This window comes from Panulirus ornatus, chromosome 12 (genome assembly GCF_036320965.1).
Source record: "Panulirus ornatus isolate Po-2019 chromosome 12, ASM3632096v1, whole genome shotgun sequence".
NCBI lineage: Eukaryota > Metazoa > Arthropoda > Malacostraca > Decapoda > Palinuridae > Panulirus > Panulirus ornatus.
In genome coordinates this window covers 46,536,989-46,558,272 of record NC_092235.1, presented here as the reverse complement: position 1 = coordinate 46,558,272, position 21,284 = coordinate 46,536,989, and the positions used below count along the sequence as shown (strand labels likewise).

The window sequence follows — 21,284 nt, the reverse complement described above, 5'->3', positions numbered from 1 at the left end:
CATTTTTGTTCTCGAGATAATGTTCCCTCCTTCCACACCTTGTACAATATTGTACAATATCATGAATGACACACGTTTGAAGAACACTGACATATGTAGTATTTGGTAAGACCTGGTAGGTGTTAGGAAGGTGGGAGGCAGTGGATATCATATGGCTCTGCTCTGGCTGAAGCTAATCCATCTCTTCACCACTGAAATTATGATTTAGGTGGTGGTAATAAAGGTAGTGGTGATGACAGGGGTGGTAATGATGGAGGTAGTCGTGGTGCTGAGGGTGACTGTGTAAGTGGTGTGAAGGTGAAGCAGCGATTGGTTTCTTCGGTAACAATAGCAATAGCATTACCAGACACTGTTGAACAGCTAATGCTTACCTATATACTGAGTTTAAGTATAAATGAGCAACACTGTATCCCTTCAACAATAAGTTAAATAGCATTTTAACAAAAAATCAGTGAGAAAGCAGAAAGACTGGGGTGATTCAAGAGGTGAGGTGGATGGGCGTGATAACACGCAATGGGTATTTTGCCAAGTGCTCATCAACAGCTGATATTCAACTCACCATCACAACCAACACTTAGCCTAGCTTCACTTACTGTACCTTCCATTTTTTCAAACAAACTGCTGCATGAAGGAGTCACCTTCATTGCTCTTAACTTCATGTTCATCATGGAAGAAGCTTCTATCTTGTCTGCAATCTTAATAATGGTTCTAAGCATTGGTGTAGACAATTTGAAAGCATCACCATCAACCTGACACTTATCAGCTTCCACCCATTTCAACGTTTGTACTTTTACATTCAAGGAGAGGCTTTTCTTGGGCAATTTAGATGCACTAGCAGCACTAGAACTTGCAGACCATCTTCCAAACAAGATTAGTAAAAACAGTAGAAACAATATCTAAAAAATCAGCCTGTCAGAAAGAATATGTGAAGCAAGCGCAGCAAAATTTGCACTGAAGTAACAAAGGAGAGCACTTAGTGCTGACTGGGTATAAGCATAGGTGTGTTCAGTGTTCTGATTGGCCAAGTAAGTATAAACCAAGAAAGCTGCTCTAGGCATGTTGTAAGCATTTGGACTTGTGACTTTTGACTTCTTTTATGGATTTTCATCTTTTTTTTTTTTTTTAGTAAAATTAGAGCTCAAAAGAAGCAAGCATAAGTGCCATAATGAAACAGCACATTAAGGGGTAGTGCTAAACTGGGTATTAGTGTGCACAGAGATCAAAAACTGGAAGAAAAAACAGGACAAAGAATAAGAAATAATCTAAGGGTTAAAAAAGGGAGATCAAGAGTAATAAATGGTGCAAAGGAACACAGACTGGGAAACATTACAACAGAGAGAAATAGTAACATACAATGTGGAGATACAGAGATGGCAATATACTCAGTCTGACAATAAACTATCAGGGCCACATGGAGGTAGATTTTGTAAGGTGCAAAAATATTCAAGATCAATGCATGAAGACAAAAAAAGATATTTTGGAAAGACTGAGAGACACAGAAGAGGGTAATTTCAACTACAGAAACATGTTGGTGAATGGGCTACACTAAAACTGAAAAAGTTCATGTCATGGGAGGTAGACTGATGTAAAGTATAGATGTTTTTCGTTCTTGAAGTAAATTAAATTCCAGCATTAATTAATGAAAGAAGAAATACAGACAAAAAACTACTTGAGTTCACAGACATGATGAATACAATTTCTGAGATAAAATAAACAAAGAAAATTGGAAGATATAGCCAATATATAAGGGGATTACTAGTAAAGGATTTTTTACATCAAAAATATTTAGCCAGGAGGTGCTAGCAGTTCAAGAAACTTATTTGCATGAAGTATAAAGTGTGGTGGTAATCAAGGTCATAGACCAAAGGAAACACACTGTATAGACAGAAGGCAGATATACTGGTTGCACCAAAAGAGGTCATGGAGTAGATCAGCCCTTATTCTACCTTAATGAAGCCAGACATAAAAAATTACCAGAATTAAATTATTTAGTTGTATACAAACATAGGTGGATTGGCAGTAAATAAGAGAAAACAGAAGTTGAATGAGTGATTTAGGAAACCAATCTGAACATTGTTGCAGAAGGGGACATGAAGCTTACTGAAGAGATGTATTAAGCCAAATCTTTCCTGAGGGTTACATCATAGTAAGGATGGAAAGGAGAGATAAAGGAAGAGAGGGACAAGCCCTACACTTCCATGTTTGCTCTCAGGTACATAACTGAAACACTCCACTGTTTCCAGATTTATTCTACTTAAACACACTACAAGCAACTTGCCTAGACCTCTTTCCTGCTAGGCTTTATAACTCTAGTTTCATATACATTAACTCTTTAAATTCCTTCTTTCACACATCATATTAAAGTTGAACACTAGACTGTGCAGTTTTTCACTTGTCTGCCAACAGGGCCATAACATCAGCAAACAGCAACTGACTCACCTCCCAGGTACCCTAACCCCCAAACAGACAACAAGCCCACCTCTCTCTCCAGGAGTATCGTTTTCACCATCCAATCAACAGAGTAAACAACCATAGTGACATTATACATCCTTTCGACAGACCCATCTTCACCTGGAAACACCCACTATCATCTTTTCCTGCTTACATATACACCTCACTCTCATGATAATAACTCCTCACTCCTTCCAGTAGCTTTCCTCTCACACCATATATTTCATAACACCTCCAAGAAACTATCTCAATCAACCTTTCATGGGCCTTTCATAACACCTTCCAGAAACTACATCTATCAACCTTTCACAGGCATTCTACAGACCCATTAATCAATCCATAATTGCTCTTAGACTAATTTCTATGAAAGAGATCCGGTGTTGCCCTGGACCTTTCTGAAATTTCCTGTTCTACTGCCAATAGCATAAATTACAAACTCCTTTGAAAAGAGAAAATCTTTGAGGAGACTATACTGCCAACAATAAAGCCTCAGCAAAGGTGACTTTTCACACATACTGTAACCAAAGACAGGAGGAGTCCTGCAAAACTGAAAAATACTCTACCTTTTTTAACCTGTTTGCTGTTCCCCCAAGTTAAAAAGGTAGTACCAAAAACTGACAAAGGGCTTAATTCTCCTTCACTCAACAATATATACATTGTATTTATTCATTATACTTAGTCGCTGTCTCCCACGTTAGCGAGGTAGCGCAAGGAAACAGACAAAGGAATTGCCTAACCCACCCACAAACACATGTACATACATAAAAGCTCACACATCCACATATACATACCTATACATTTCAACATTTTTTTTTTTTTACCTCGTCGCTGTCTCCCGCGTTTGCGAGGTAGCGCAAGGAAACAGACGAAAGAAATGGCCCAACCCCCCCCATACACATGTACATACACACGTCCACACACGCAAATATACATACCTACACAGCTTTCCATGGTTTACCCCGGACGCTTCACATGCCTTGATTCAATCCACTGACAGCACGTCAACCCCTGTATACCACATCGCTCCAATTCACTCTATTCCTTGCCCTCCTTTCACCCTCCTGCATGTTCAGGCCCCGATCACACAAAATCCTTTTCACTCCATCTTTCCACCTCCAATTTGGTCTCCCTCTTCTCCTCGTTCCCTCCACCTCCGACACATATATCCTCTTGGTCAATCTTTCCTCACTCATTCTCTCCATGTGCCCAAACCATTTCAAAACACCCTCTTCTGCTCTCTCAACCAGGCTCTTTTTATTTCCACACATCTCTCTTACCCTTACGTTACTTACTCGATCAAACCACCTCACACCACACATTGTCCTCAAACATCTCATTTCCAGCACATCCATCCTCCTGCGCACAACTCTATCCATAGCCCACGCCTCGCAACCATACAACATTGTTGGAACCACTATTCCTTCAAACATACCCATTTTTGCTTTCCGAGATAATGTTCTCGACTTCCACACATTTTTCAAGGCTCCCAAAATTTTCGCCCCCTCCCCCACCCTATGATCCACTTCCGCTTCCATGGTTCCATCCGCTGACAGATCCACTCCCAGATATCTAAAACACTTCACTTCCTCCAGTTTTTCTCCATTCAAACTCACCTCCCAATTGACTTGACCCTCAACCCTACTGTACCTAATAACCTTGCTCTTATTCACATTTACTCTTAACTTTCTTCTTCCACACACTTTACCAAACTCCGTCACCAGCTTCTGCAGTTTCTCACATGAATCCGCCACCAGCGCTGTATCATCAGCGAACAACAACTGACTCACTTCCCAAGCTCTCTCATCCACAACAGACTTCATACTTGCCCCTCTTTCCAAGACTCTTGCATTTACCTCCCTAACAACCCCATCCATAAACAAATTAAACAACCATGGAGACATCACACACCCCTGCCGCAAACCTACATTCACTGAGAACCAATCACTTTCCTCTCTTCCTACACGTACACATGCCTTACATCCTCGATAAAAACTTTTCACTGCTTCTAACAACTTGCCTCCCACACCATATATTCTTAATACCTTCCACAGAGCATCTCTATCAACTCTATCATATGCCTTCTCCAGATCCATAAATGCTACATACAAATCCATTTGCTTTTCTAAGTATTTCTCACATACATTCTTCAAAGCAAACACCTGATCCACACATCCTCTACCACTTCTGAAACCACACTGCTCTTCCCCAATCTGATGCTCTGTACATGCCTTCACCCTCTCAATCAATACCCTCCCATATAATTTACCAGGAATACTCAACAAACTTATACCTCTGTAATTTGAGCACTCACTCTTATCCCCTTTGCCTTTGTACAATGGCACTATGCACGCATTCCGCCAATCCTCAGGCACCTCACCATGAGTCATACATACATTAAATAACCTTACCAACCAGTCAACAATACAGTCACCCCCTTTTTTAATAAATTCCACTGCAATACCATCCAAACCTGCTGCCTTGCCGGCTTTCATCTTCCGCAAAGCTTTTACTACCTCTTCTCTGTTTACCAAATCATTTTCCCTAACCCTCTCACTTTGCACACCACCTCGACCCAAACACCCTATATCTGCCACTCTGTCATCAGACACATTCAACAAACCTTCAAAATACTCACTCCATCTCCTTCTCACATCACCACTACTTGTTATCACCTCCCCATTTACGCCCTTCACTGAAGTTCCCATTTGCTCCCTTGTCTTACGCACCCTATTTACCTCCTTCCAGAACATCTTTTTATTCTCCCTAAAATTTACTGATAGTCTCTCACCCCAACTCTCATTTGCCCTTTTTTTCACCTCTTGCACCTTTCTCTTGACCTCCTGTCTCTTTCTTTTATACTTCTCCCACTCAATTGCATTTTTTCCCTGCAAAAATCGTCCAAATGCCTCTCTCTTCTCTTTCACTAATACTCTTACTTCTTCATCCCACCACTCACTACCCTTTCTAAACAGCCCACCTCCCACTCTTCTCATGCCACAAGCATCTTTTGCGCAATCCATCACTGATTCCCTAAATACATCCCATTCCTCCCCCACTCCCCTTACTTCCATTGTTCTCACCTTTTTCCATTCTGTACACAGTCTCTCCTGATACTTCCTCACACAGGTCTCCTTCCCAAGCTCACTTACTCTCACCACCTTCTTCACCCCAACATTCACTCTTCTTTTCTGAAAACCCATACTAATCTTCACCTTAGCCTCCACAAGATAATGATCAGACATCCCTCCAGTTGCACCTCTCATCACATTGACATCCAAAAGTCTCTCTTTCGCACGCCTGTCAATTAACACGTAATCCAATAACGCTCTCTGGCCATCTCTCCTACTTACATAAGTATACTTATGTATATCTCGCTTTTTAAACCAGGTATTCCCAATCATCAGTCCTTTTTCAGCACATAAATCTACAAGCTCCTCACCATTTCCATTTACAACACTGAACACCCCATGTATACCAATTATTCCCTCAACTGCCACATTACTCACCTTTGCATTCAAATCACCCATCACTATAACCCGGTCTCGTGCATCAAAACCGCTAACACACTCATTTAGCTGCTCCCAAAACACTTGCCTCTCATGATCTTTCTTCTCATGCCCAGGTGCATATGCACCAATAATCACCCACCTCTCTCCATCAACTTTCAATTTTACCCATACTAATCGAGAATTTACTTTCTTACATTCTATCACATACTCCCACAACTCCTGTTTCAGGAGTATTGCTACTCCTTCCCTTGCTCTTGTCCTCTCACTAACCCCTGACTTCACTCCCCAGACATTTCCAAACCACTCTTCCCCTTTACCCTTGAGCTTCGTTTCACTCAGAGCCAAAACATCCAGGTTCCTTTCCTCAAACATACTACCTATCTCTCCTTTTTTCACATCTTGGTTACATCCACACACATTTAGGCACCCCACTCTGAGCCTTCGAGGAGGATGAGCACTCCCCGCGTGACTCCTTCTTCTGTTTCCCATTTTAGAAAGTTAATACAAGGAGGGGAGGATTTCCGGCCCCCCGCTCCCGTCCCCTCTAGTCGCTTTCTACGACACGCGAGGAATACGTGGGAAGTATTCTTTCACCCCCATCCCCAGGGATAATATACATATATATATACACACACACACACACACACACATACACACACATACGCACATACATACACACACACACATACATATATATACATATGAAAAATGTAAGAAACAATTTAGAAAACAAACTTTTAGCTTGAAATGAATGAAAAAATGAACGTCACATAATGGTTCAACCTCTGGCTATGGAAAAGGAAATGTACAATTTATTCACATATACATACATATACATACACAGACATATACATATATACACAAGTACATATGCATACTTGCTGCCTTCATTCATTCCCATCCCCACCTCGCCACACATGGAATAGCACGCCCCTCCCTACATGTAAACGCAATGTACAGCTAGGAAAAGACTACAAAAACTACATTCATTCACTCTCAGTCTATAGCTGTCATGTATAATGCACCGAAACCACAGCTCCCTTTCCACATCCCGGCCCCACAAAACTTTCCATGGTTTACCCCAGATGCTTCACATACACAGGTTCAATAAATATCTTTATTCTATTTATTTATTATACTTTGTCGCTGTCTCCCACGTTAGCTAGGTAGTGCAAGGAAACAGACGAAAGAATGGCCCAACTCACCCACACACACATGTATATACATACACGTCCACACATGCACATATACATACCTATACATCTCAACGTATACATATATATACACACACAGACATATGAATATATACGCATGTTCATAATTCATACTGTCTGCCCTTATTCATTCCCGTCACCACCCCACCACACACGAAATGACAATTCCCTCCCCCAGCATGCGCGCAAGGTAACACTAGGAAAAGACAACAAAGGCCCCATTCGTTCACAATCAGTCACTAACTGTCATGTATAATGCACAGCTCCCTTTCCACATCCAGGCCCCACACAACCTTCCATGGTTTACCCCAGACGCTTCACATGCCCTGGTTCAATCCACTGACAGCACATCGACCCAGATATACTGCATCATTCCAATTCACTCTATTCCCTGCACGCCTTTCATCCTCCTGCATGTTCAGGCCCCGATCACTCAAAATCTTTTTCACTCCATCTTTCCACCTCTAATTTCGTCTCCCACTTCTCGTTCCCTCCACCTCTGACACATATATCCTCTTGGTCAATCTTTCCTCACTCATTCTCTCCATGTGACCAAACCATTTCAAAACACACTATTCTGCTCTCTCAACCACACTCTTTTTATTACCACACATCTCTCTTACCCTATTATTACTTACTCGATCAAACCACCTCACACCACATATTGTCCTCAAACATCTCATTTCCAGCACATCCACCCTCCTCCGCACAGCTCTATCTATAGCCGACACCTTGCAACCATATAACACTGTTGGAACCACTATTCCTTCAAACATACCCATTTTTGCTTTCCGAGATAATGTTCTCGACTTCCACACATTCTTCAACGCTCCCAGAACTTTCGCCCAGTCCCCCACCCTATGATTCACTTCCGCTTCCATGGTTCCATCCGCTGCCCAATCCACTCCCAGATATCTAAAACACTTCACTTCCTCCAGTTTTTCTCCATTCAAATGTACCTCCCAGTTGACTTGTCCCTCAACCCTACTGTACCTAATAACCTTGATCTTATCAACATTTACTCAGCTTTCTTCTTTCACACACTTTACCAAACTCAGTTACCAGCTTCTGCAGTTTTTCACCCGAATCAACCACCAGCACTGCATCATCAGCGAACAACTGACTCACTTTCCAAGGTCTCTCATCCACAACAGACCACATACTTGCCCCCCTTTCCAAAACTCACTCCCAAGCTCACTTACTCTCACCACCCTCTTCACCCCAACATTCACTCTTCTTTTCTGAAAACCCATACAAATCTTCACCTTAGCCTCCACAAGATAATGATCAGACATCCCTCCAGTTGCACCTCTCAGCACATTAACATCCAAAAGTCTCTCTTTCGCGCGCCTGTCAATTAACACGTAATCCAATAACGCTCTCTGGCCATCTCTCCTACTTACATAAGTATACTTATGTATATCTCGCTTTTTAAACCAGGTATTCCCAATCATCAGTCCTTTTTCAGCACATAAATCTACAAGCTCCTCACCATTTCCATTTACAACACTGAACACCCCATGTATACCAATTATTCCCTTTGCGGAAGATGAAAGCCGGCAAGGCAGCAGGTTTGGATGGTATTGCAGTGGAATTTATTAAAAAAGGGGGTGACTGTATTGTTGACTGGTTGGTAAGGTTATTTAATGTATGTATGACTCATGGTGAGGTGCCTGAGGATTGGCGGAATGCGTGCATAGTGCCATTGTACAAAGGCAAAGGGGATAAGAGTGAGTGCTCAAATTACAGAGGTATAAGTTTGTTGAGTATTCCTGGCAAATTATATGGGAGTGTATTGATTGAGAGGGTGAAGGCATGTACAGAGCATCAGATTGGGGAAGAGCAGTGTGGTTTCAGAAGTGGTAGAGGATGTGTGGATCAGGTGTTTGCTTTGAAGAATGTATGTGAGAAATACTTAGAAAAGCAAATGGATTTGTATGTAGCATTTATGGATCTGGAGAAGGCATATGATAGAGTTGATAGAGATGCTCTGTGGAAGGTATTAAGAATATATGGTGTGGGAGGCAAGTTGTTAGAAGCAGTGAAAAGTTTTTATCGAGGATGTAAGGCATGTGTACGTGTAGGAAGAGAGGAAAGTGATTGGTTCTCAGTGAATGTAGGTTTGCGGCAGGGGTGTGTGATGTCTCCATGGTTGTTTAATTTGTTTATGGATGGGGTTGTTAGGGAGGTGAATGCAAGAGTTTTGGAAAGAGGGGCAAGTATGAAGTCTGTTGGGGATGAGAGAGCTTGGGAAGTGAGTCAGTTGTTGTTCGCTGATGATACAGCGCTGGTGGCTGATTCATGTGAGAAACTGCAGAAGCTGGTGACTGAGTTTGGTAAAGTGTGTGAAAGAAGAAAGTTAAGAGTAAATGTGAATAAAAGCAAGGTTATTAGGTACAGTAGGGTTGAGGGTCAAGTGAATTGGGAGGTGAGTTTGAATGGAGAAAAACTGGAGGAAGTGAAGTGTTTTAGATATCTGGGAGTGGATCTGGCAACGGATGGAACCATGGAAGCAGAAGTGGATCATAGGGTGGGGAGGGGGCGAAAATTCTGGGAGCCTTGAAGAATGTGTGGAAGTCGAGAACATTATCTCGGTAAGCAAAAATGGGTATGTTTGAAGGAATAGTGGTTCCAACAATGTTGTATGGTTGCGAGGCGTGGGCTATGGATAGAGTTGTGCGCAGGAGGATGGATGTGCTGGAAATGAGATGTTTGAGGACAATGTGTGGTGTGAGGTGGTTTGATCGAGTAAGTAACGTAAGGGTAAGAGAGATGTGTGGAAATAAAAAGAGCGTGGTTGAGAGAGCAGAAGAGGGTGTTTTGAAGTGGTTTGGGCACATGGAGAGGATGAGTGAGGAAAGATTGACCAAGAGGATATATGTGTCGGAGGTGGAGGGAGCAAGGAGAAGAGGGAGACCAAATTGGAGGTGGAAAGATGGAGTGAAAAAGATTTTGTGTGATCGGGGCCTGAACATGCAGGAGGGTGAAAGGAGGGCAAGGAATAGAGTGAATTGGAGCGATGTGGTATACCGGGGTTGACGTGCTGTCAGTGGATTGAATCAAGGCATGTGAAGCGTCTGGGGTAAACCATGGAAAGCTGTGTAGGTATGTATATTTGTGTGTGTGGACGTATGTATATACATGTGTATGGGGGTGGGTTGGGCCATTTCTTTCGTCTGTTTCCTTGCGCTACCTCGCAAACGCGGGAGACAGCGACAAAGTATAAAAAAAAAAAAAAAATATATATATATATATATATATATATATATATATATATATATATATATATATATATATATATATATATATATATATGCCCTGCTTCAATCCACTGACAGCACGTCAACCCCGGTATACCACATCGCTCCAATTCACTCTATTCCTTGCCCTCCTTTCACCCTCCTGCATGCTCAGGCCCCGATCACACAAAATCTTTTTCACTCCATCTTTCCACCTCCAATTTGGTCTCCCTCTTCTCCTTGTTCCCTCCACCTCCGACACATATATCCTCTTGGTCAATCTTTCCTCACTCATTCTCTCCATGTGCCCAAACCACTTCAAAACACCCTCTTCTGCTCTCTCAACCACGCTCTTTTTATTTCCACACACCTCTCCTACCCTTACGTTACTCACTCGATCAAACCACCTCACACCACACATTGTCCTCAAACATCTCATTTCCAGCACATCCATCCTTCTGCGCACAACTCTATCCATAGCCCACGCCTCGCAACCATACAACATTGTTGGAACCACTATTCCTTCAAACATACCCATTTTTGCTTTCCGAGATAATGTTCTCGACTTCCACACATTCTTCAAGGCCCCCAGGATTTTCGCCCCTCCCCCACCCTATGATCCACTTCCGCTTCCACGGTTCCATCCACTGCCAGATCCACTCCCAGATATCTAAAACACTTCACTTCCTCCAGTTTTTCTCCATTCAAACTCACCTCCCAATTGACTTGACCCTCAACCCTACTGTACCTAATAACCTTGCTCTTATTCACATTCACTCTTAACTTTCTTCTTCCACACACTTTTCCAAACTCATGGAAAGCTGTGTAGGTATGTATATTTGCGTGTGTGGACGTATGTATATACATGTGTATGAGGGGGGGTTGGGCCATTTCTTTCGTCTGTTTCCTTGCGCTACCTCGCAAACGCGGGAGACAGCGACAAAGTATAATAATAAAAAAAAAAAAATAATATATATATATATATATATATATATATATATATATATATATATATATATATATATATATATATATATATATATATATATTATATATATGGGAATGAATAAAGGCAGACAGTGTGAATTGTGGGCATGTGTATATATGTATGTGTCTATGTGTGTACATATATGTGTACATTGAAAAGTATGGGTATGTATATTTTGTGTGTGGACGTGTATGTATATACATGTGTATGGGGGTGGGTTGGGCCATTCTTTCGTCTGTTTCCTTGCGCTACCTCGCTAACACGGGAGACAGCGACAAAGCAAAATAAATGAATAAATAAATATATATATACATATATACACATAGACATATACATATATACACAAGTACATATCATACTTGCTTGCCTTCATCCATTTCTGGCACCACCTAGCCCCACAGGAAACAGCATCACTACCCTCTGCTTCAGAGAGGTAGTGCCAGGAAAACAGACAACAAGGACACATTCATTCACACTCAGTCTCTAGCTGTCAAGTGTAATGCACTGAAAACACAGCTCCCTATCCAGAGACCTTTCAATGTTCTAGTTCAGTCCACTGACAGCATGGCAACCAACATTCACTGGGATCCAATCTCTCTCCCCTCTCCCTACTCTTACACATGCCTTACATCCTTGGTAAAAACTTTCACTGCTTCTAGCAACTTGCATCTCACACCATAGATTCCTAAGACCTTTCACAAAGCATCTCTATCAACCCTATCATATGCCTTCTCCAGATCCATAAATGCTACATACTAATCCATTTGCTTTTCTAAGTATTTCTCACATACATTCTTCAAAGCAAACACCTGATCCACACATCCTCTACCACTTCTGAAACCACACTGCTCTTCCCCAATATGATGCTCTGTACATGCCTTTGCCCTCTCAATCAGTACCCTCCCATATAACTTCCCAGGAATACTCAATAAACTCATGCCTCTATAGTGTGAACACTCATCTTTATCACCTTTGCCTTTGTACAATGGCACTAAGCATGCATTTTGCCAACCCTCAGGTACTTCACCGTGATCCATACAGACAATGAATATCCTTACCAACCAATCAACAACATAGTCAACCTTTCTTATCAGATTCTACTGCAATACCATAACTGCCACCTTGCTGGATTTCATCTTCCACAAAGTTTTCTATACCTCTTCTCTCTAAACCTAACCATCCTCCCTGATCCTCTCACTTTGCACACCACCTCAACCAAGACACCCTATTTCTGCCACTTTATCATCAAACACATTCAACCAACCTTCAAAATACTCAATCCATCTCCTTCTCACTTCATCACTACCTGTTATCACTTCCCCACTTGCCCCCTTCACTGACGTCCCCATTTTTTCTCTTTTCTTATGTACATTATTAACCTCCTTCCAAAACATCTTTTTATTTTCCCCTAAAGTTTAAAGATACTGTCTCACCCAAACTCTCATTTGCCCTTTTTCAACCCTTCGTATCTTTCTCTTAACCTCCTGCCGCTTTCTTTTATACATCCAGTCATTTGCAGTCCTTCCTTGTAAGTATTGTCCCAATGCCTCTCTTTTCTCTTTCCTTAATAACTTTACTTCTTTATTCCATCACTCACTACCCTTCCTAATCTTCCCACCTGCTACCTTTTTCATGCCACATGTATCTTTTGCACAAGCCATCACTGCTTCCCTAAATACATCCCATTCCTCATCCACTCCCCTCATGTCATTTGCTCTCACCTTTTGCCATTCTATACTCAATCTTTCTTGGTACTTCCTCACATAAGTCTTCTTTCCAACCTCACTTACTCTCACCAATCTCTTCTCCCAACACTTTCTCTTCTTTTTTGAAAACCTATACAACCACATTTTTTTTATTTCCACATATCTCTTTTACCCTTTCATTACTTACTTGATCAAATCACCTCACACCACATATTGTCCTCAAACATTTCATTTCTAACACATCCACCCTCCTCCGTATAACCCTTTCTACAGCCCATGCTTCGCAACCATATAATATCGTCGGAACTACTATTCCTTCAAGCATACCCATTTTTGCTCTTCGAGATAATGTTCTCTCCTTCACATTCTTCATTGCTCCCTGCCTCCTCCCCCACCCAGTGATTCACTTCCGCTTCCATGGTTCCATCTGCTGCCAAGTCCACTCCCAGATATCAGAAACACTTCACTTCCTCCAATTTTCTCCATTCAAACTTACATCCCAACTAACTTGTTGCTCAACCTGCTGAACTTAATAACCTTGCTCTCATTCACATTTACTCTCAACTTTCTCTTTTCATAAACTTTCCCAAACTCAGTCACCAATTTCTGCAGTTTCCCACTCAAATCAGCCCCTAGTACTGTATCATCAGAGAATAACAACTGATTCCTTTTCCTGGCCCTCTCATCCCCAACAGACTGCATACTTGCCTCCCTCTCTCCAAAACTCTTGCGTTTACCTCCTTCACCATCTCATCCAGAGACTGACATTCACTGGGAACCAATCATCTTCCTCTTTTCCTACTTGTAAATATACCTTACACCCTTGATAAAAACTTCTCACTGCTTCTAGTAGCTTAACTCTCACATCAAAAATTCTTAAGACCTTCCATAAAGCATCTCTATCAACCCTATCATATACCTTCTCTAGATTCATAAATGTCACATACAAATCTATTTGTTTTTTAAGTAATTCTCACACACATTCTTCAAAGCAAACACTTGATCCGTACATCCTCTACCACTTCTGAAACACACTGTTCCTCACCAGTCTGATGCTCTGTATATGTCTTCACCCTCTCAATCAATACCCTCCCATATAGTCTTCCAGGCATACTCTAAAACTATGCCTATGCAGTTTGAACATTCATCTTTTTTCCCTTAACCTTTATACAATGGCACTATACATACACTCCTCCAATCATCAGGCTCTTCACCAAGATCCATATATACACTGAATATCCTTATCAGCCAATCAAAGAAAACACCTGATCCACAATAACATCCAATCCCACTGCCTTGTCGGATTTCATCTTCTGAGAGGCTTTCACCACCTCTTCTCTCTTTACCAAATCATTCTCCATAATTCTCTTACTTAGCATACCAACCCGACCTAAACTCCATAAATCTCCCACTCTTATTATCAAACACATTTAACATTCTTTCAAAATACTCCATCTCCTCATTTAATCACTACCTATTACAACTTCCCCTTTTGCTCCCTTCACTGATGTCCCCATTTGTTCTCTTGTCTTTTGGACATCATTTACCTCCTTCCAAAACATCTTTTTAATCTCCCCAAAATTTAATGATACTCTCACCACAACTATCATTTGCCCCCTCTTTCAACCTCTGCACCTTCCTCTTGACTTCATGCCACTTCTCTTATACATCTTCCCATCATTTGCACTCCTTCCTTGTAAGTACCACCCAAACGCCTCTCTTTTCTCTTTCACCAGCAACTATACTTCTTCATGCCACCACTCACTACCCTTTCTAATCTGCCCATCTCCCACCTTTTGCATGCCATGTGCATCTCTTGCACATGCCATCACTGCTTCCAAAATACCTTCCATTCCTCACCTACTTCAGTTGCTCTCACCTTTTGCCATTCTACACTTAATCTTTCCTGGTACTTCTTCACACAAGTCACCTTTCCAAGCTCACTTACTTTCACCACTTTCTTCTCTCCAATGGTGTCTCCTCATTTTCGATAACCTCTACAAATCTCCAAAAGATAGTGATCAGACATCCCTCCAGCTGCCCCTCTCAGCACATTTGCATCCAAGTCTCTTTTACATGCCTATCAATTAACACGTAATCTGATAATGCCCAAAGACCATCTTTTCTATTCACATACTTATGTATATCTCTCTTTTTAAACCAGGTATTTCCAATCACCAATGTTTTTTCAGCACACAACTCCACAAGCTCTTCACCATTTCCATTCATGCGCACCAGTTATACCCTCAACTGTAACATTACTTACCTTTGTATTCAAATCACCCATCACTAATCCCTGGTTTCATACCAAAAATGCCGACACAATCACTCACCTGCTCCTATAACACTTACCTCTCATGATCTTTCTTCTCATGACCAGGTGCATAACCACCAATAATCACCCACCTCTTGTCACCCACTTTTAGTTTCACCTATATCAATCTAGAATTTACTTGCTTACACTCTATCACACACTCCCACAACTCCTGCTTCAGGAGTAGTGCTACTCCTTACTTAGCTCTTGTCCTTTCACCAACCCCTAAATTTACTCCCAAGACATTTCCAAAGCATTCTTTTCCTTTACCCTTGAGCTTTGTTTCGCTCAGAGCCAGAACATCCAGGTTTCTTTCCTCAAACATACCACCTATCTCTCCTTCCTTCTCATCTTGTTTACATCCACATCCAGACACCCCAATCTGAGCCTTTGAAAAGGATGAGCACTCCCCACTTAACTCCATCTTCTGTTTCCTCTTTTAGAAATTGAAATACAAGGGGAGGGTTTCCAGCCCCCTACTCTTGCCCTCTTTAGTCGCCTTCTATGACACGTGTGTCAAAGAAGGAAACTAAGAGGAGCAGAAGCAGGAGGCTGGGAGCCCTTGTCTTATCTTATATATTTCAATTTGTTAATCATGGAACACAGGAAGGATCAGCTGGTAAGGATTATCAATGTATGCATGGATCATGGTGAGATGCCTGAGGACTGGCAGAATGCATGTATAGTGCCAACGTTTAAGGGCAAGGGTCACAAAGGTCAGTGTTCAAACTATAGAGGTATAAGTTTGTTGAGTGTACCTGGATAGTTGCAGGGAAGAGCGGGAATTGAAAGGTTAAAAGCAAATAAAAAGCTTCAGAATGGGAAGGAACAATATGGTTTGAAAGGTGGTAAGGGATGTATGGATCAAGAGATTGCTTGAAACATTGTTGTGAGAAATAATTAGAAAAACAGAAGGATTTGTATGTGGTTGATAGAGATGCCTTGTTGAAGGTCTTACAAGTATATGGTGTGGGAGGAGAACTACTAAAAGCAATTGCATGCTGTTATCAAGCATAAATGTAGGCCAAAACTGCACAGTTATTTGGCCTGCACAGTTGAAGTTGAATGTATAATTGTATTAATTGTATATGCCAAAATGTTGGCCTGTACAATATCTGATGGTGACAGAAATTTTTCTGTCACCAATAGATATTGCACAGGCCAACATTTTGGCATGTACAATTAAGACTTCACAATCAATTTTCCATCCACATGTTCAGTTTTAACAGCAATTTTCCATCTATACATTCAGTTTTAATACCATTTTCCTTCATGTTCAGTTTCAACTGCAGTTCTGGCCTTCAGTGAAAAACTGAGCATGCGCAGTAGCCTTTAGACTTGCAGTCATATAATACTGTCAGTACCTATAAACCTTAAAAAACTCCATCTTTGCCCCAACAGACACACACTTCACACATTCTTAAATTTTGCCCCTTCCTTACCCTATGACTCATTTCAGCCCCTATGGGTCCATCCACTGTTATGGCCACTACCAGGAACCTAAAGCACTCCACTTTCTCCAGGTCCTCCTCATTCAACTACATTATAAAATCATCTTATCTTCCTTTTGCTCAATTTAACTCTTAACGTCCTCTTTTAACACAGTCTCTAAAACTCACCAGTTTATGAGAGTTCTTTTCTTGAGAGTGACACATAAACATAATCTTAATAAAAGAAAATATACAACAGTATCACTCAGAATACAATGACTTACTTGACAAGAGTATCCTTCTACTCTGTTCCCACCCCAAGCAAGCTGAGCTTCAGTAGGAGGCAAAGAGCCAGAAGATGTCATTTCACAATGGCACTGTGGGCATGTTGGGGAATTGAACCACTTGAAAAAGTCATTCTTGAACCATGCCAATAACTCCACAAGTACACAGTCCTATGAAAGTATAATATATGAATTAGGAAATATAAAGTAACATATGCACAGGCTGCAAAAAATGTATTGTTACCCTTGGGTTACATGTAACTCAAAAGGAGCAATATCACTCCAGTTGTTTCCAATCATTTGTAACTTGCATTTTGCATAACAAATTCCTTCAACCCATATTATTTTACATAAGTACCCAAAATACTAATGAAACTTTTTTATTATCATTATTTTGCTTTGTCGCTGTCTCCTGCGTTAGCGAGGAAGCGCAAGGAAACAGATGAAAGAATGGCCCAAGCCACCCACATACACATGTATATACATACACGTCCACACACGCAAATAGACATACCTATACATCTCAATGTATACATATATACACACACACAGACATATACATATACACACATGTACATAATTCATACTGTCTGCTTTTATTTATTCCCATCGCCACCTCGCCACACATGGAATAACAACACCCTCCCCCCTCATGTGTGCGAGTTAGTGCTAGGAAAAGACAACAAGGCCCCATTCGTTCACACTCAGTCTCTAGCTGTCATGTAGTAATGCACCGAAACCACAGCTCCCTTTCCACATCCAGGCCCCACACAACTTTCCATGGTTTACCCCAGATGCTTCACATGCCCTGGTTCAATCCATTGACAGCACGTCGACCCCAGTATACCACATCGTTCCAATTCACTCTATTCCTTGCACGCCTTTCACCATCCTGCATGTTCAGGCCACGATCACTCAAAATCTTTTTCACTCCATCTTTCCACCTCCAGTTTGGTCTCCCACTTCTCCTCATTCCCTCCACCTCCGATACATATATCCTCTTGGTCAATCTTTCCTCACTCATTCTCTCCATGTAACCAAACCATTTCAAAACACCCTCTTCTACTCTCTCAACAACACTCTTTTTATTTCCACACATCTCTCTTACCCTTACATTACTTACTCGATCAAACCACCTCACACCACATACTGTCCTCAAACATCTCATTTCCAGCACATCCACCCTCCTGCGCACAACTCTATTCATAGCCTACGACTCGCAACCATACAACATTGTTGGAACTATTCCTTCAAACATACCCATTTTTGCTTTCAGAGATAATGTTCTCGACTTCCAAACATTCTTCAACGCTCCCAGAATTTTCGCCCACTCCCCCACCCTATGATTCACTTCCACTTCCATGGTTCCATCCACTGCCAGATCCACTCCCAGATATCTAAAGCACTTCACTTCCTCCAGTTTTTCTCCATTCAAACTTACCTCCCAATTGACTTGACCCTCAACCCTACTGTACCTAATAACCTTGCTCTTATTCACATTTACTCTCAACTTTCTTCTTTCACACAATTTACCAAACTCAGTCACCAGCTTCTGCAGCTTCTCAAATGAATCAGCCATCAGCGCTGTATCATCAGCGAACAACAACTGACTCACTTCCCAAGCTCTCACATCCACAACAGACTGCATACTTGCCCCTCTTTCCAGAACTCTTGCATTCACCTCCCTAACAACCCCATCCATAAACAAATTAAACAACCATGGAGACATCACACCCCCCTGCTGCAAACCTACATTCACTGAAAACCAATCACTTTCCTCTCTTCCTACACGTACACATGCCTTACATCCTCGATAAAAACTTTTCACTGCTTCTAACAACTTGCCTCCCACACCATATATTCTTAATACCTTCCACAGATCATCTCTATCAACTCTATCATATGCCTTCTCCAGATCCATAAATGCTACATACAAATCCATTTGCTTTTCTAAGTATTTCTCACATACATTCTTCAAAGCAAACACCTGATCCACACATCCTCTACCACTTCTGAAACCACACTGCTCTTCCCCTATCTGATGCTCTGTACATGCCTTCATCCTCTCAATCAATACCCTCTCATATAATTTACCAAGGAATACTCAACAAACTTATACCTCTGTAATTTGAGCACTCACTCTTATCCCCTTTGCCTTTGTACAATGGCACTATGCAAGCATTCCGCCAATCCTAAGGCACCTCACCATGAATCATACTTACATTCAATAACCTTATCAACCAGTCAACAATACAGTCACCCCCTTTTTCGATAAATTCCACTGCAATACCATCCAAACCTGCTGCCTTGCCGGCTTTCATCTTCCGCAATGCTTTTACGACCTCTTCTGTTTACCAAATCATTTTCCCTAACCCTCTCACTTTGCACACCATCTCGACCAAAACACCCTATATCTGCCACTCTATCATCAAACACATTCAACAAACCTTCAAAATACTCACTCCATCTCCTTCTCACATCACCACTACCTGTTATCACCTCCCCATCAGACCCCTTCACTGAAGTTCCCATTTGCTCCCTTGTCTTACGCACTTTATTTACCTCCTTCCAAAACATCTTTTTATTCTCCCTAAAATTTAATGATACTCTCTCACCCCAACTCTCATTTGCCCTCTTTTTCACCTCTTGCACCTTTCTCTTGACCTCCTGCCTCTTTCTTTTATACATCTCCCACTCATTTGCATTTTTTCCCTGAAAAAATCGTCCAAATGCCTCTCTCTTCTCTTCCACTAATAATTTTACTTCATCCCACCACTCACTACCCTTTCTAATCAACCCACCTCCCACGCTTCTCATGCCACAAGCATCTTTTGTGCAAGCCATCACTGCTTCCCTAAATTCATCCCATTCCTCCCCCACTCCCCTTATCTCTTTTGTTCTCACCTTTTTCCATTCTGTACTCAGTCTCTCCTGATACTTCCTCACACAAGTCTCCTTCCCAAGCTCACTTACTCTCACCACTCTCTTAACCCCAACATTCTCTCTTCTTTTCTGAAAACCCCTACAAATCTTCACCTTCGCCTCCACAAGATAATGATCAGACATCCCTCCAGTTGCACCTCTCAGCACATTAACATCCAAAAGTCTCTCTTTCACGCGCCTATCAATTAACACGTAATCCAATAACACTCTCTGGCCATCTCTCCTACTTACATACATTTTTTTTTTTTTTTTTTTATACCTCGTCGCTGTCTCCCGCGGTTGCGAGGTAGCGCAAGGAAACAGACGAAAGAAATGGCCCAACCCCCCCATACACATGTACATACACACGTCCACACACGCAAATATACATACCTACACAGCTTTCCATGGTTTACCCCGGACGCTTCACATGCCTTGATTCAATCCACTGACAGCACGTCAACCCCTGTATACCACATCGCTCCAATTCACTCTATTCCTTGCCCTCCTTTCACCCTCCTGCATGTTCAGGCCCCGATCACACAAAATCCTTTTCACTCCATCTTTCCACCTCCAATTTGGTCTCCCTCTTCTCCTCGTTCCCTCCACCTCCGACACATATATCCTCTTGGTCAATCTTTCCTCACTTATTCTCTCCATGTGCCCAAACCATTTCAAAACACCCTCTTCTGCTCTCTCAACCATGCTCTTTTTATTTCCACACATCTCTCTTACCCTTACGTTACTTACTCAATCAAACCACCTCACACCACACATTGTCCTCAAACATCTCATTTCCAGCACCTCCATCCTCCTGCGCACAACTCTATCCATAGCCCACGCCTCGCAACCATACAACATTGTTGGAACCACTATTCCTTCAAACATACCCATTTTTGCTTTCCGAGATAATGTTCTCGACTTCCACACATTTTTCAAGGCTCCCAAAATTTTCGCCCCCTCCCCCACCCTATGATCCACTTCCGCTTCCATGGTTCCACCCGCTGACAGATCCACTCCCAGATATCTAAAACACTTCACTTCCTCCAGTTTTTCTCCATTCAAACTCACCTCCCAATTGACTTGACCCTCAACCCTACTGTACCTAATAACCTTGCTCTTATTCACATTTACTCTCAACTTTCTTCTTCCACACACTCTACCAAACCCCGTCACCAGCTTCTGCAGTTTCTCACATGAATCCGCCACCAGCGCTGTATGATCAGC

General features: G+C 41.8%; 1 protein-coding gene across 1 annotated transcript in view; it reads right to left on the bottom strand.

The window, feature by feature from the left end:
- The window catches only part of Pngl (N-glycanase Pngl), a 189,340-nt gene that overhangs the window by 73,513 nt on the left and 94,543 nt on the right, over nucleotides 1-21,284 (bottom strand). Inside the window, exon 5 of the mRNA XM_071667835.1 lies at nucleotides 17,136-17,306. Within this exon, the coding sequence (XP_071523936.1) occupies nucleotides 17,136-17,306 (171 nt within the window). The remainder of the gene's footprint in view (nucleotides 1-17,135; nucleotides 17,307-21,284) is intronic.